The 14,736-nt window shown below is 39.9% G+C and overlaps 1 protein-coding gene and 1 pseudogene across 7 annotated transcripts in view; one reads left to right on the top strand and one right to left on the bottom strand.

Moving 5' to 3' along the window:
• The window catches only part of VPS13D (vacuolar protein sorting 13 homolog D), a 286,887-nt gene that overhangs the window by 99,762 nt on the left and 172,389 nt on the right, over positions 1–14,736 (bottom strand). For all 7 annotated transcript variants that reach the window (XM_021669824.2, XM_021669823.2, XM_021669826.2 and 4 more), the window contains 3 exons: positions 10,705–10,854; positions 9,347–9,443; positions 7,106–7,254 (listed from right to left, as the gene is read on the bottom strand). In XM_021669824.2, the coding sequence (XP_021525499.2) occupies positions 7,106–7,254; positions 9,347–9,443; positions 10,705–10,854 (396 nt within the window). The remainder of the gene's footprint in view (positions 1–7,105; positions 7,255–9,346; positions 9,444–10,704; positions 10,855–14,736) is intronic.
• On the top strand, positions 1,871–1,950 carry LOC135269583 (small nucleolar RNA U3; annotated as a pseudogene).

Genomic DNA, 14,736 nt, shown 5'->3' with positions numbered 1-14,736 from the left:
TTATTTCTTTGTCAAAAAGATCATCCTTGACTTATTTCACAGGCTGAACTCTTGTATAATCGTGAAAGAAGTGGTGATAATGGGTATCTTTCCTTTATCTCAAGAAAAAGCTTTTACTGTATCACCAATTAGTATGATGTTTGTTGTAGCTTTTTAATAGATACACGTAAACAAATTAAAGCAGTTATCTTCTATTTTTAGCTTGCTCAATTTTTACTGTAGATGGGTGTTGAAGTTTGTCAAATGGCTTTATGTATTTTTAAATAATCATATTCTATTTTCTTTTATTTTGTTGATGTGGTGAATCACCAAATTTATTTGCAAATGTTAAACTAAACCTGCATTCCAGGAATAAACCCAATTTGGTTATATTATCCTTCTTACATATTTCTGTTTTTCATTTATTAATGTTTTGTTCAGATTTCTTTCTTCTGTATTCATGAAAAAGTGGTCAATAATTTTCCTTTATTATTTGATATATTTTTTAAAAATTACAGTTTTCTTGGAAGCTTCTTAAATATATTCATAGTTATTTTAAATTTTGCATCTAAAAATATCAACATCCAATTTATCTATGGTTCTGTTTTTAGTGTTTGTTTTTTCTCTTGGTCCCATCTCTAAGCAGGGCTGGTAATTTGTGACTGAATGCAACATTCTGTATGAAAACTTATAGAGACTATGGATGAGTTTTTAGCTTCTGGCAGGCAGTTAGAGTAAGAAGCATAATGCCTAAATCAACCAGGGTTTGAGTTTTTGCGTTTTAGTCTTAAAGTTCTGGTGTATTTCAGTCCTTATAAGTCCTGGTGTAGTCCTATAGCAGTCTCAGTGAAAACCAATGCCACTCCTCTACTTTTAATCTCCCTAGTACCATATGACTGCTGAAAAGATTGTTTAAGTTCTTCAGCCTCTTAGCTGCCACTTTTTGCTTGGTTTCTCTGTCTGTGTCACTTAGAAATCAGCAAATATCTCAAGAAACAAAGTAGCTCAGGCTATTGGGGTCTGTTTTCTGCCTGTCCCTTCTCTGTAAAATATTAGCCCTTCAATTACCAGCTCTTTTAGTAGCAATGAAGTCTAAGTTTTGCTTTGCTAGCCCCATGAGACTGCCAAAAGCTTTACTTGCATTCTCTGCCTGTTGGCAGCTGCTTTTTGTGCTTGGCTTCTTCACCTTTCTCCCCACACTGCTTACAAATCAGAAAAAGTCTCAAGAATAAAAGCAAAATAAATGTTGGGCTCACCTTACTGAGTTTCTCTCCTCTCATAAATCTTGAACTCTCAAGTCCTGGCTGTTTTGGTAGCTTTCCAATGGCTTCAAATGGACACTCCCCATCCCAGCCCCCACCATCTGTCTTTTCTTGAAGTTCTCAGCTAACATGGGTCTGCTATAAGCTGGTTAACAATCTCTGAATATGGCTCTATTTTCTGATTATATCTTTATTTAAAATGATTAATATTTCTAGGTGTTTAGAAGGCATGTCAAATACTCTTCCTTATTAAATATAAAAACACTTTTTCATGCTAATATTACCAGTAAATCTCTGATTCACTTAGAATTTATCCTTACATAAAGTGTCAAGAATAAGTCTAATATTTTTTATACTGTGATTTAGTCTAATAGCATTATTGAAAAGTCTATATACTCCCCACTGAATTAAAATCTCATTATATATTTAAATTTCATGTGCAACTTAATGACATTTCCATTCTGTTTTCTTACTTATAATTTTTCTGTATGTGTCTTCTGAGGCTGCCTTAAATTATTTTGGGACAAGAATATGTTTAATTGAATTTAAATTACATAATGGAAGAAAGAGTAAAATTTTCTAAAACTAGAGAGGAGGGAAAACTTTTTTGTTACTCAAAATTCAGATTCAAGACTATACTTTCAGGGATCATTTCTATAGTTTGTTACTACAGAAGTTTCTCTGAAGATGTAGAGTTTAAAAAAAAATTAGATTCAAAACAGCAAAAGGCTAATAATAAATTTGACAACATAAAAATAAACAGCTCTTGTATAATTAAACACAAACACACACACACACACACCAAAAGCAAAGTAAAAAGACAACAAGCTGAAGAAAAAATACTTGCAACTTTCATCAAAGACATAACGTTTAGAAAAAGCTTCTAAAATTAGAAGAGATAAAAGATCTGACAGAAAAATAGACAAGTGACATACCAGGCAGTTCACAGAGAAAAATCTGGACCTTTAACATTCAGATCAGGAAAAGAAGAAGTAGAATAAAGGAAAACAGAAATAGGCAGAGAAGCAACAGAGCAAGAGGAGAACCAGAAAGGACAGATGTCAAGAACAGGGAAGTCCGCAATGTCAAAATGGTGGAGGATGCTACAAAGGTAAGGCTAGAGAGAAAGGCCACTGGATTTGGTGGCTTGGGAAGTTACTGATAACATCCTGCTAAGTAATTTCAGAATATTTTAGAGATTAATAGCAACCTCAAGTTGAGCTGGGCCCAGTGGCTCATGCCTGTAATCCACACTTTGGGAGGCTGAGGTGGGCAGATGACTTGAGCCCAGGAGTTTGAGACCAGCCTGGACAACATGGTAAAACCCTATCTCTACAAAAAATACAAAAATTAGCCAGGTGTGGTGGCATGCACCTGTAGTCTCAGCTACCTGGGATATAGGATCACGAGAGCCCAGGAGGTTGAGGCTGCAGTGAGCTGTGATCATGCCACAGCACTTCAGCCTGAGTGACAGAGTGAGACCCTCTCTCCTCCATCCCCCCAAAAAGTCCAACGTCAAGTTAATTCAGCCTAACTCGCTCGCTCTCTCTCTCTCTCTTTGGTATAAATAAAACAAGAAAAGTTAAGTGGATGGCCTAAAGTCATATAACTAGCTATTTGATTTTAGACGTGAATATGTTCATTTTCACAATAGCAACTACCTACTAGCTAGGAAGTATGAAAGCCAGAGAGCCAGAATGGAGGATTATATTATTTCTCCTGAAAAACATTCTGTTTTCATTCACCCATGCCGTACCCCACCTTATGGTGAGTGATGATAAAGTATGTGAGCAGGCCTTATTTTCCTCATTTCACTGGCAGAGAAACTGAGGTTCAGTAAGCTCAACTGCTTTGCTTAGAGCCATAAAATAAACATGCTGGGAAAACAGGGTACTGACAATCAGTTCAGCACTCGGTTTTGCCATTACTACTTTGAGCATTACTTTATTCTCAGAGAACAGAAAATGAGATCAAAACAAAGGCTTAAGGTAAAAGCTTTTATGCCCCAACTTACTGCAACTAAATACTGAAGAAGAACCACACAAAGTAGCAAAGACTTTGAAACCTCTACTAAATTGTCAAAGCCTTCATCATAAACACTATCACCTTTTGGAATGACTAAGGTGCTTTGTCTTATTCAAGGAACTACTCTGGCCCTTAAGTAAAAGTTATGCTTACCTAGTCATTTACTGCTTTTGGGACTCCACATTTGAAAAAGCTGAGATACAGCTCAATGGCATGAATTATTCTGCCACCTTCAGGTTAATCTGGTCAGTCAAAGTTGATGAGATGAGGGAACAAGCCAAACAGGGCTTATTCTTGTAGTAACTAAATAGCTACTCAAATACAGTAGTATACAAAGTTGATGCTTATTTACACAAGTAGCAGACAGTTTCCTGTTATAAAATGGATTTTGGATGAGGCAATCCTGTGTTTATAAGCTCCTAACAAAAATAGGAAACTGTCTATTTCTAACACCGCACACGAAAACTGCTGAAGTCTTCTAGAAACTTTATAGACTTGAAAGAAGAAATACCTGTCTATATACCATAAGGTCTCAGATCCCAAGCTATTCCCTCAGCCACGTCCTTTCCTTTCTTAGTTTATCCTGCACTAAACAAAACTGTCTGGAATTCATTCTTTAAAGGTTTATTTATGGTACATAGAGACTGTTTATGTGAAGCAGGGTATTTGCCTATTTCCCTCTTGGGACAGTGTTTAAAACTACAGGGATATTTCCCTCTCTGGCACTTTCTGAAATACAATTAACAATACTGGATCTTTTTTCCTTTTAACAAATCTGGTTTTTATTTAGTGAGGGGAGGAAAAAAGTAAAGGGTCTGAAGTTTCCCAACAAATTATTTCAAGCCTTTGAGAAGACAGTTTTAGGCTTTTTAAATAGTGTCTTTGTTTGAAACTCCCCATTACCCCCACCCTCTCACTCTGACCATTAAAATGTGAGTTTTCTTCCAAACTAGATTGCTCAATTAAAGCCCTTCTTTTGTAATACCCCAATGCTCTAAATGGAAAAAGGACTGCTGTAGGCCACCTCGTGAAACCTTTTAAAGGCTCCTGGCCTCTTTTGATCTTTAAAAAAGGCCAAAAACACGTATAAGCTACCTGGCATTTTCAATATCACCATGCCACTCTCTAACATGCAAACTTGGGAGAATGGAGAGAATGGGGAGTCAGGGAGGAATGCTGTGCTTTGGTCTCTGCATTTGTGAAATGGGATTATTATCTCCTCATTCTTCCATAGCAGAGTAAGGCATCCAATTGAGATAGCAGATGTGAAACTGCTTTGAGTACTTTTGAACAGACACTATATCTGGCAACAATGTACCCTCAGTGTAAACCTGAAGAGACTTCCCTCTGAGATTTCTGACAGTCTCACTTCTGGCCTGGAGTCAGGAGAATCAAGATAATTATTCCTTCAATACCAAAGACATGGTTTACCTTTTAGTCAGGCTCTTGTGATTCCTGTTCAGGGACAGGACTCCATTTTCTAAGCACACACTTTTAGCCATTATATATTCATCTAAAAGAGCAGAGTACCCTTTCTAAGAGCTACTAATAAAGGCATATTACTCTGTTAGAAAACTCTTTGAATAAATGACATTATTTTATGAGTCCCAGACTCCACCAGGAGAACTCAAGACACAGTAAAATGCGACTTCCACGAGCTGAGAATTTAACTCTTTAGTACCAATTCCCCGCACCCTGCTGGAAACCTGAACTTACGGCACTCAGCATGCCCCCCACACACTTCATCATAACGGCAGCTCCATTTAATTTGTTTAACAATGATTTGAAAAATGCCCTGAAAATGTTCCTTCAATTCAGTGCCAGATGAAACGTTCAACTGAAATGATTCCGTTGATTGTATGCCGAGTGCACCACAACCATCACTACCATATAACTGGGGGGTTGGAGCTACTTCAACTGCAGAAAATCAGACTGCTTTTATCAGTCTGGGGAAGTTTTCTGCTGGGAGCAATTTGAAGGGAATAGTTAGGTATCTGTGTTTCTTGGTAAGATGATTTTAAAAACAAGAAGTCCTCAACCCTCAGGAAATGCTTCACATTGGTTTGCTGGGCAAGTGCCAAGTGTTCTGGGGGAATATATACTTTATCAAACAAACCCATTCCAAAGGTCACACAAGTCAAGTGGATACTTGTGGATATTAGCAAGATAGTGGTTTTCCCATGGTTTTCCCCTTACTCCCATGCTAACTCTAAGCATCTTTAATCTCCTGGGAAAATTGAAATTAAAGTGAATTAAGCAGACAGGGCAGTGAGTGAAGGGTACCTTGCACTCTTCTGGAGATGACTGAAAGAGCCCTTCCTGCTACAGGTCCTGACCAGCACTCCCAGCTGCTCGTCCCCAGTTTGCCATCCCAGTGCAGTCACCCTTGCCATACCCTTACCCAAATGTGATCTGATGTTGACCAGACTACTGTCTCATTACCTGTACGTCGATTTTAGAAGCTGTGAGTTGGCAGACACGGCCACATGAGGCCCACACATGTGTTTTGTTAGGCCCACAAAGTTTAAAAAAAAACCAAAAAACTTGAATTGGTTGCCAATGTTTAAAAACCAGGAGATTCCACATAAAAATCCAGATTTCCGGCTTCTCTTTAAAAATCTGGCAACATGGGGTTCACATTCCCCCATGACAGCAAGTGGCTAGAGCGGGCTGTGGCAGCCCCTTCAGACAGAGCAAGCACTCCCAGTAGGACAGACATGACACTGCCCCGCTGTGCTGCTCCACCCGCTGCATCGCCAGCACGGCCCTGCTGGCATCTAAGTTAGGACCCTAGACTTACTCCTTATCTGCTCATATCTCTGTTCCTGCGCAGCAAGATGACTATCTTGTAGCATCTTAGAGGAAGCAGCACGAGGCAGTGGGAAGAGTCCTGGACTGGTGGTTAGTAGGAAGATGGAGGTCTTGAGCAGCATCTTCAAGTGCAATAGATTGAAGAGCTAGAACCAATGGGTGCAAGCTGCAGGGGGGCCAACTTTAACTCAACCTAAGGAAAGACCTTCTAACACCCCTGGATTCACTCTTGCTTCTGTCACTACCTAGTTACACAGACTCGACTAACAAAACACTTTGAACTTCAATTTCCCTGTCGACCAAGCAAGTACATCATTGAGGACTCACAGGTCTAAAATTCTCTGGTTCTTTATGTTCTATGGGGAAGCATAGTATAGTGAAAAAAATATATAGATTTTAGAGTCAGACAGGCTTGGATTTGAGTCCCAGCTCTCTTCCTTAAGATATACTTTATTGCTAAAAATGAAGATGGTGGTCAGGCTGTGTCTAGTAAGTAGTCATCAAGATGGTTTGTCTAAGGGTTTCATCCTGATGTGGTGGTAGAGGAGGCCACATCCCAGTGGGTAAGTGGGCTATTTTGAAGGCAGTAGATGCTCCTAGTGACGATTATTCAAAAAGAGGTGAATACTTAGGAAGAGAGAAGTAGGAAGGTGAGCAGATCTTGGGCACAAAAGGAAGATGCTGTCTTGACTTTGCTTTTTGTCTTGATCCTAGACACAACTTTAGAAAAAAGGCTTTTATCTCACTGAGGTAAGCCAGGAGCTAAACAGAGAGCAAATGGGTTTTACAGAATTATTTGTGAATCTCTTGAGATACTCCTTGATCTCTAGCAATGTCATAAATTTTTTTTTAAAAAAAGACAAATATACGTGAGTCAATAAACCTTCTGAAAAAGAAAATCTGTAAAAATAAAATGTCTGCTATGAATGATGAGGTACAAAAGACAACAACAAACAACAAATAGTAAACACACTCATTCTTTTCCAAGGAAAAGTCATCTTAAAAAATTTACCTAAATAGCAGCTCACCTTAAGATCCAGTGGCAGCTTGTTGGAGGTGAACACACTTAGCTTGATCTGAGGAATGCTGATTTTGAGATTTTCAAAGTAGTATCGAACTGGTGTTCCACCTTGCTCAACTGTCTTTTCATGGAGGTTTTCATCATATTTTTCAACCTCTGGTACAAAGGCAAAATTAAAAAGACAAAAAAGAATTTCTTAGTCTCATGACCCAAACACTTATATTCACATTGAAAAAATTCATCAAAAAAAGTAAACTACCTATCACTCTCAATTTAGTTTGAGGGTACAGTGACGTGTATAGTATCCTGATGCCACTCTTTGTGAGAGTAGATCTGTTTTGTGTTGTTTATCAGAAAAGAAGACTAGCATTTTAACTTGTGACTCTATACGATCCAACAGATGTCATCTTCAGAAAAAATAATCCAGATGAAAAAGCCCAAGGCCACAGGTATATTTGTTAGCAACATTATTATTATCAATGACCCAGACTATCTACATTGATTTTCCTAGCATCATATCCAAATATGGTCTTGGAGTGCAGTGAAACTGAATCAAAATGAATATCACCAATTAATGAATCTGAATGAAACATAACGCCTCAGAAAGAATCAGGCTACAGGCTATAAAGAGCTAACATCACTTCAAGAAGCACCCTGTCTCCCAAATGGTGGACATCCATTGAAATAGGACAATCAAGGCAGATTTTTTACTTGCCATCCCATGAAATAAAAGGAGAAGCACGGGCTACAACACAGCAATGTGCTCTTTGCACTTGATGTATGCACATCCAACTGGCCAGCACATTTTGCCTTGGCATCACGTGCCTTGGAAATTAAGAGCTGGCACGTACCTACTTATCAAACACATTTATGTTGTAAGCTATTATCAGTGCTACTCACAGAAAAATGATACTGCGACAGAGACCTGCCCATTTGTGCTGAGGAAGCAGAAACAGCTACAGACAGGATGGGAGGTACTTTAAGGAGCAGCAGGACTGGGCTTGTGGATCTGAGGGCTGCATGCTGCCTCTGTCCCATCCCATCAGCACTGGTGACAACATACTAGACATATGGGAAGCAACCTCTTAGCTCCCACTCCAATGAAAGGCAGGCCAGGATTTTACAAAAGTCTAAATCCATGCTTGAGGAGAAATTTATTACAGCAATTTATAAGCAAATTTATAAGAAAAGCATGTCGAATCAAATTTAAAATAAAACTTCCCAGGAAGGTACCAAAACAGAAGGGATACCTGGCAGGCAGGCTCCCAAGTGGCTGTCTGAATACAAATAAACACTGGCGTTCCAACCCAAAGTGGAAAACACAGCATTAAACAGACAGGATCTTGCTCTTGATCCCAAATACTCTTAAAGCTTAAATTCTAAATCTGGGATAAAAAGAACAAAAATATTTTTCTTGCATTGTGTGTATGGATGTACATGTGTACACACATTCCCAGTAATTTTTTTCTCTAGCCAACATGGGCAGACAAACATAAAAGCCTCTTTCTTATCATTTCTTCAGGCTCAATATTTAGTTTAGGCTTCAAAAGACTGAGTATTATTGAATTTTTTTCTAAGCTGTATACACAGTCCTGAAAAGCCCATCTAAAAGCAGGAGGAAAGCCCATGAGGAGGAATCTAAAAGAAGCAACCGTTCAATTATTTCTGGAGCACTGCTGGAAACCTGGGTTTTTCAACAGCTTATCTTACTCTCTTCTACAAAGAAGAGAGTAAAGTAACTAGAAACCTTTGTAATTACAGAAAGGCACAAGGGTTTGGATGTCAAAAGTTGACGAATTGAGGCTAGCCAATTTTATTTTCTCAACTAAACCAAAGGAACTGCCGAAGGGATTTCTGATTCTTGGCCTGGAGTCTGTTTAATAAACAAAGGTTAGGAAACAAAGTGGCGTGCTAAATGACTAACATCATTTCTGTTATCCTAGAGCAGATGAATCAAAAAATGCAAAGCAAACAGGAATAGTATACTGCTTCCCAAAGGTGTACCACTGCATACTCCAGGATTCCAGAAGACCCTCTGAATGGCTCCTTTAGTTCACAGAGATAACTCAGACAACAAGTAATACTTTGAAAAAGCACAACTGAAACACAAGCCTTAGCTTCTTAGCTCAGGCTGAGATGTGGAGAGGGAGACTCTCAGACACCAAGGGGCCACCTATTTTACAAACAGGCTCAAAAATATCATCTTTGGACCAATTCCCAGACACAGACACAGAACATTCAACATTACCTGATTCTGCTTGATCGTAGCCAAAGAAACTCAGCAGCTTGAGGAGCAGTTTCTCCTCAATTTGCACTGTGAATCTCTGAGCTGTGATCATCAGATGCTAGAGATAAAGAAATTCTGATTTAAAGTGTGAACAACAGAAGGAACATTCATCTGTGCCATCAAGAAGGCCTCAATGACATGGTATGATTTCACTAATCATATGGCTTTATAACCATAATGCCAAATTACTTCTGGCTTATCTCTCTATATATTGTTACGATTAACCAAAAACTCCCAAAAGATGTTTAATAGATGGTTTGCCATTCTACTGTTTGGTTCCCAGGAAATCTGGGCCTCATTAGTCAGGATTCCAGCCTCAGATGCCCTGTGGTGCAAGAACTTTATGGTGTATGCTTAGATGGATGGCAGCTAGTTTAAGGAGCAGCATGGCTGGGCTTGTGGATCTCAGGGTTACAGGCAGGTTTGGTCCCAGCAGCACTGGTGACAAAGGACCAGAAATATGGAAAGCAACCCCTGGTCAGCTCCCACTTTTCCAGAGTTGGCTGCTGGAACAGCTAGCTTGTGCATGGAGACCCCTCCAAGAAAGAAAGTTTATGATTTGTAACTATCTGCTTTTGGTAAACAGTGTGGTCACTTAGGTAGCAGCATGTCTGTCTCAAGGTCAGACCCGTCACAGCCCCTGCCCAATATCTCAGGGTTATCCTGTGTGTGTGTTTGCGTGCACACATGCACACACATCTCACTGTCACCCAAGCTGGAGTGCAGTGGCATTATCATGGCTTGCTGCAGCCGAAAACTCCCAGGCTCAGAGCCTCCCACCTCAGCCTTCTAAGTAGCTGGGACTACAGGTACTTGCCACCAGTTCCAGTTAATTTTCGTATTTTTTATAGAAATGGGGTTTCACCACATTACCCAAGCTGGTCTCAAACTCCTGGGCTCAAGTGATCCACCCGCCTTAGCTCCCAAAGTGCTGGGATTACAGGTGAGAGCCAGTGAGCCCAGCTGGGGTCATTCTATTTTTAATAATAGATCTGGATCATGCCTGGTCCAGACCAATCTAGAAGATGCTGCACTTTCCTATAATGACTTCACTCTCATGAATACAGACTCTGGCCCATATGGATTCAGTACTATCAAACTATCACCTGCAAGGTCACTGAAAACACAACTGAGAATACAAAGTGCCAAAAGGAGTAGTTCCTGTCAATTCCTCCAAACAATCTATTATATCACACATGGGTTAACCCTGCAGAGCTATTCCCATCAGCATCCAGCACTGCGCTCTGAGACTTGGCTGTGAGAGAACAAATTAACCTTCCAGCATGGCATCAACCCACCAGCCTCCCCCACCAGCCCACCTTGTAGATGTTGGTCAGTGCACTCTTACTGGGGAACTTCACTGCGTTGACTTGCACGGCTGGTCCAGTCTCGATGACCTCATTCTCATTGCTCAGGGGAGTCACATAGAGCATGAAGGGCTGCGTGGTGCCAATGAGCTGATTGTCCACCTACAACCATGAAAAGGTAACAAAGCAAAAACAAAAACAGAACAGTGGCTCAGTTTTCATTTTTGTGCTTGAGTGGGGCCTCATAATGTGCAGGTTGCTCAGAAAGCACCCTTGTCATTTCACTTGATCTCAATAGCAACTCACAAAAGGGCAGTCATAATAAAGTTGGCATCACAGTAACAGACGCTAAACTTCATTAGGGGAGTGCTTCACTAACAGAATAGATTTTTAGTTTTCTCACCACAAAAAAAAAAGTATGTGAGGTAACACATACATTAGCTCAGTCTAGCCATTCCAAAACATGAAAATATTTCCAAACATCATGTTGTACATGATGAATATGTACAATTTTTTTTTTGAGACAGAGTTTCGCTCTTGTTGTCCAGACTGGAATGCAATGGAACGATCTCAGCTCACCTCTACCTCCACGTCCCAGATTCAAGTGATTCTCCTGCCTCAGCCTGCCTGTAGTTGGGATTACAGGCATGTGCCACCATGCCAGGCTAATTTTGTATTTTTAGTAGAGATGAGGTTTCTCCATGTTAGTCAGGCTGGTCTCAAATTCCCAACCTCAGGTGATCCACCTACCTCAGGTGATCCACCTGCCTCAGCCTCCCAAAGTGCTGGGATTGCAGGTGTGAGCCACTGCGCCTGGCCAAATGTATACAATTTTTATTCATTGGTTAAAAAATCAACTATTTGAAAAAAGGAATTTTTTTAAGTCCATGACCTGCTGAATGAAAAAAATTTAATTAAAAAAATAAGACAGGTGACACTAAGTGCGAAGCTCCATGCTAGCCACTTCATATACATGATCTCAAGTCACACCACACCTATAATGCTGGTGGTTAAACTAAGGGCTTTGCTGCAGTCCTTATGACAATTTCATGAGCTCTGTCCTTATGTTATAGATGAAGAAGCTCAGAAGAGAGGCCCTTGCGTAGGGTCACACCACTAGTCAATGGCAGAGCTAGAACTTGAATCCAGATCCGTCTGACCCCAAGGCCAGCACTCTTAAACATAATGCTATCAATGCTTCTCTCTAGCTCCAAATTCCTTGAAAACAATTTAGAGAACCAGTGGCTCAAATGACTACCAAATGGGAACAGTTCCCTCTACTAGAGTCATCTCCCTTCTCAGGAACGAAACAATTAAGTCAGTGGCATTAGGGTTGACTCTATTTACGCAGCCCTGATCAGTGCCGTAACAGACAATCACCACACTCAGACGTGCATGGATGTCTGAAGGCTCCCTGCAGGAAGCAGCCACCTTCATGTTCTGTCTCACATCAAAGGTCATCACCAGGAAGAGGAAAGAGGAGAGACCATCTTTTTGGGTACCTCTAAGAGACTATCTGCAGGTGTTTTCCACATGCCACCTAACATATCGCTTCCTAAACCCCTAAAGGCTAGGTATTATTCCTCCCCATTTTAGAAACAAGTAGGCAGAAGCTTAGAGTTCAATTACTTGCCCTCATTCACACAGCTTGTAAGTGGAAGAGGTGAGATACAAATGCAGAAATTTCTGGTGCCGAATCCTCTGACCTCTCCCTTGTATTGCACAGATTTCCACATAGGCATTTTTGTACAACCGGAACTGACTTTCCTTCTGTTGGTTCTCAGGGCAGGGATAAGGGCAAGAGACTTGCTTTCATTCCTGCCTCCTACAGTGTATTCTCTATATAGCAGCCAAAGTGATCTTTCAATAAAATAGAAATCGAGTCATGCACCTCCTTCCTTGACACTCTTCAGTGGTGTCCCCTTCTCTTAGGATAAAACCAGACTCCTTACTGCAGCTTCTAAGGCCTGCATGAACTGGCTACCACCAAATTCCCCAACTTCCTCACACACCACCCTTCCAGTTCCCTATCATCCTCGCCCAAGTCTCCTTATTGTTTCTACAATGTGGGCGAGTCCTTCCTTCCTCAGGGTCTCTGAATTGCCTGAAATGGTTTTCCTAGTAACCATCTCTATGGTTTGCTTATTCTATTCCTCCAAGTGTCGGTTCAGCTCTCACTTCCTCAGGAAGATCTTCCCGAGCCACTTTTTCTAAAGTAGTACTTTATCTAAAGTCGCCATTCTTCACAGCAGTTATCACAGAATGTCATTATTCATTTGCTTGCTTGCTTGCCTACCTATTGATTGGCTGACTTTCTCTCTAGGTTGTTGGCTCAAGAAGAGCAGAGCCTGTGTTTTTTAAGTCATAGCCATTATCTCCAGAATGTAGTACAGTGTCAGGCACACATTTGATGCTCAGTAAGAATGGACTGAATGAATGAATCATTACCTATCTCATCCAATATATGAAATGACAATAACAGGCTCAACCATACTGTCTTCTTCTTTCTTTCACTAAACACATCTGATACAAGTTGTAGTAACTGAGAATTACTAATTCCAGCTACTTTTATTTCCCCAATTAGATCAGATGTTTCCTAAGGACAGGATCTCTATTTTCTATTTTTAAAAATTCCTTCTCACAGCACTGTAGCCACAGTGAAACACAAACCTGCTTATTTTCTATGACTTGCAGCACACATCAAATAAAGAGGCATTATAGTAAAAAAAAAAAACAACTTTTTAAAGTAAAGAATAAAGTTAAAGAAAATAACGAACAGTAAATGGTTCCCTGAATCATCTCTGTAAGGTCAAAAAAAAGAAGGACAAAGAGAAATAGCTGCAAGATACTTTCTATCTGTGCACAAACAAATAGGATATGGTTAGCTTAGCCTGAATTCTTTGTTATTCGTGATATATAACAAAAAGAAAAATTTCCTCTGAAAAGAGGTTCTGGCATCAATAATCTGGATGGAACTGCACGACATGTTAAGGGAGAGAAGGAGTCCCAGTCACGAGAGACACACTGCACACTCCCAGTAAGAATGCAGTTTGTCCATTTGGGGAAAAGAACCACGGTCTGGGGCTTTGGGTCCTTCTTTTGGAAATGTTTACCAGGAAGTGGTTTCATGAACATATTTAAACTTTGGTGAAGGTTATAAAGGAAAAGCATTCCAATTATGATGTTACAATGATATAGATATAGAAGTTGTTTTAACAGTACTCTGCCAAAAATGGTCAAATCAACTTTTTCAGTACTCTGAAAGTTAATAAAAGGCTTCCAACAATCTAAGGAGCATTAATTCAAGAAAGTAAGTTGAAACTCAGTAAGAACAGCGAGCTCTGTGGCATTTTAATTTGCCCTATTCTCTTTATCTCCACCCCAGCTCCACGGTAGCCTGGAAAACCAATGGCCCTACAATCAGTGAAAACAAAGCAGTCCTAGCAGACACTACAGGGGCCAGAAGGAATTTGCAGTACCCCCAAGAACCCCATCGCCGACTTGTCAGTTTTTGGCTTATCAGGCACCTCTCTCATTCCTGATATTAATAATCTGTGTCTTCTCTTTTTCTCCTGATCAGACTGGTTAGAGGCTTATTAATTTTGTTGATCTTAAAGAACAACTTTCGATTGCACCGATTTTTTTGTCCACTGTGGTTGCCGATTTCTAGTTCACTAATTTCCACTGTGATCCTTACTATTTCCTTTCTTCTGCTTATTTTGGTTTTAATTTGCTCTTTGTTTTCGAGTTTCTAAAATGACAACTGGGCTCACAGTTTTGAGACCTTTCTCGTTTTCTAATATAGTATTTAGTGCTATAAATGTCTCTTTAATACTTTAGCATGATTCCACAAATTTTCAGATGTTGTGTTTTCATTTTCAACAGTTCAAAATACGTTCTAAGTCTGTTTTGATTTCTTCTTTGACCTATGGGTACTTAGAAGAGTATTAGTTTTCAAATCTTCAGGAGGTTTCCTAAACTTTTTCTTCTTTTTACTTGAATTCCATTGTAGCCAGAGACTGTACTGTGTATGACTTGAAGCCT

Source organism: Aotus nancymaae, unplaced genomic scaffold, assembly GCF_030222135.1.
Source record: "Aotus nancymaae isolate 86718 unplaced genomic scaffold, 86718_ANA_hifiasm-v0.15.2.pri h1tg000053l, whole genome shotgun sequence".
Lineage (NCBI taxonomy): Eukaryota > Metazoa > Chordata > Mammalia > Primates > Aotidae > Aotus > Aotus nancymaae.
This window is presented reverse-complemented; position numbering and strand designations above follow the sequence as displayed.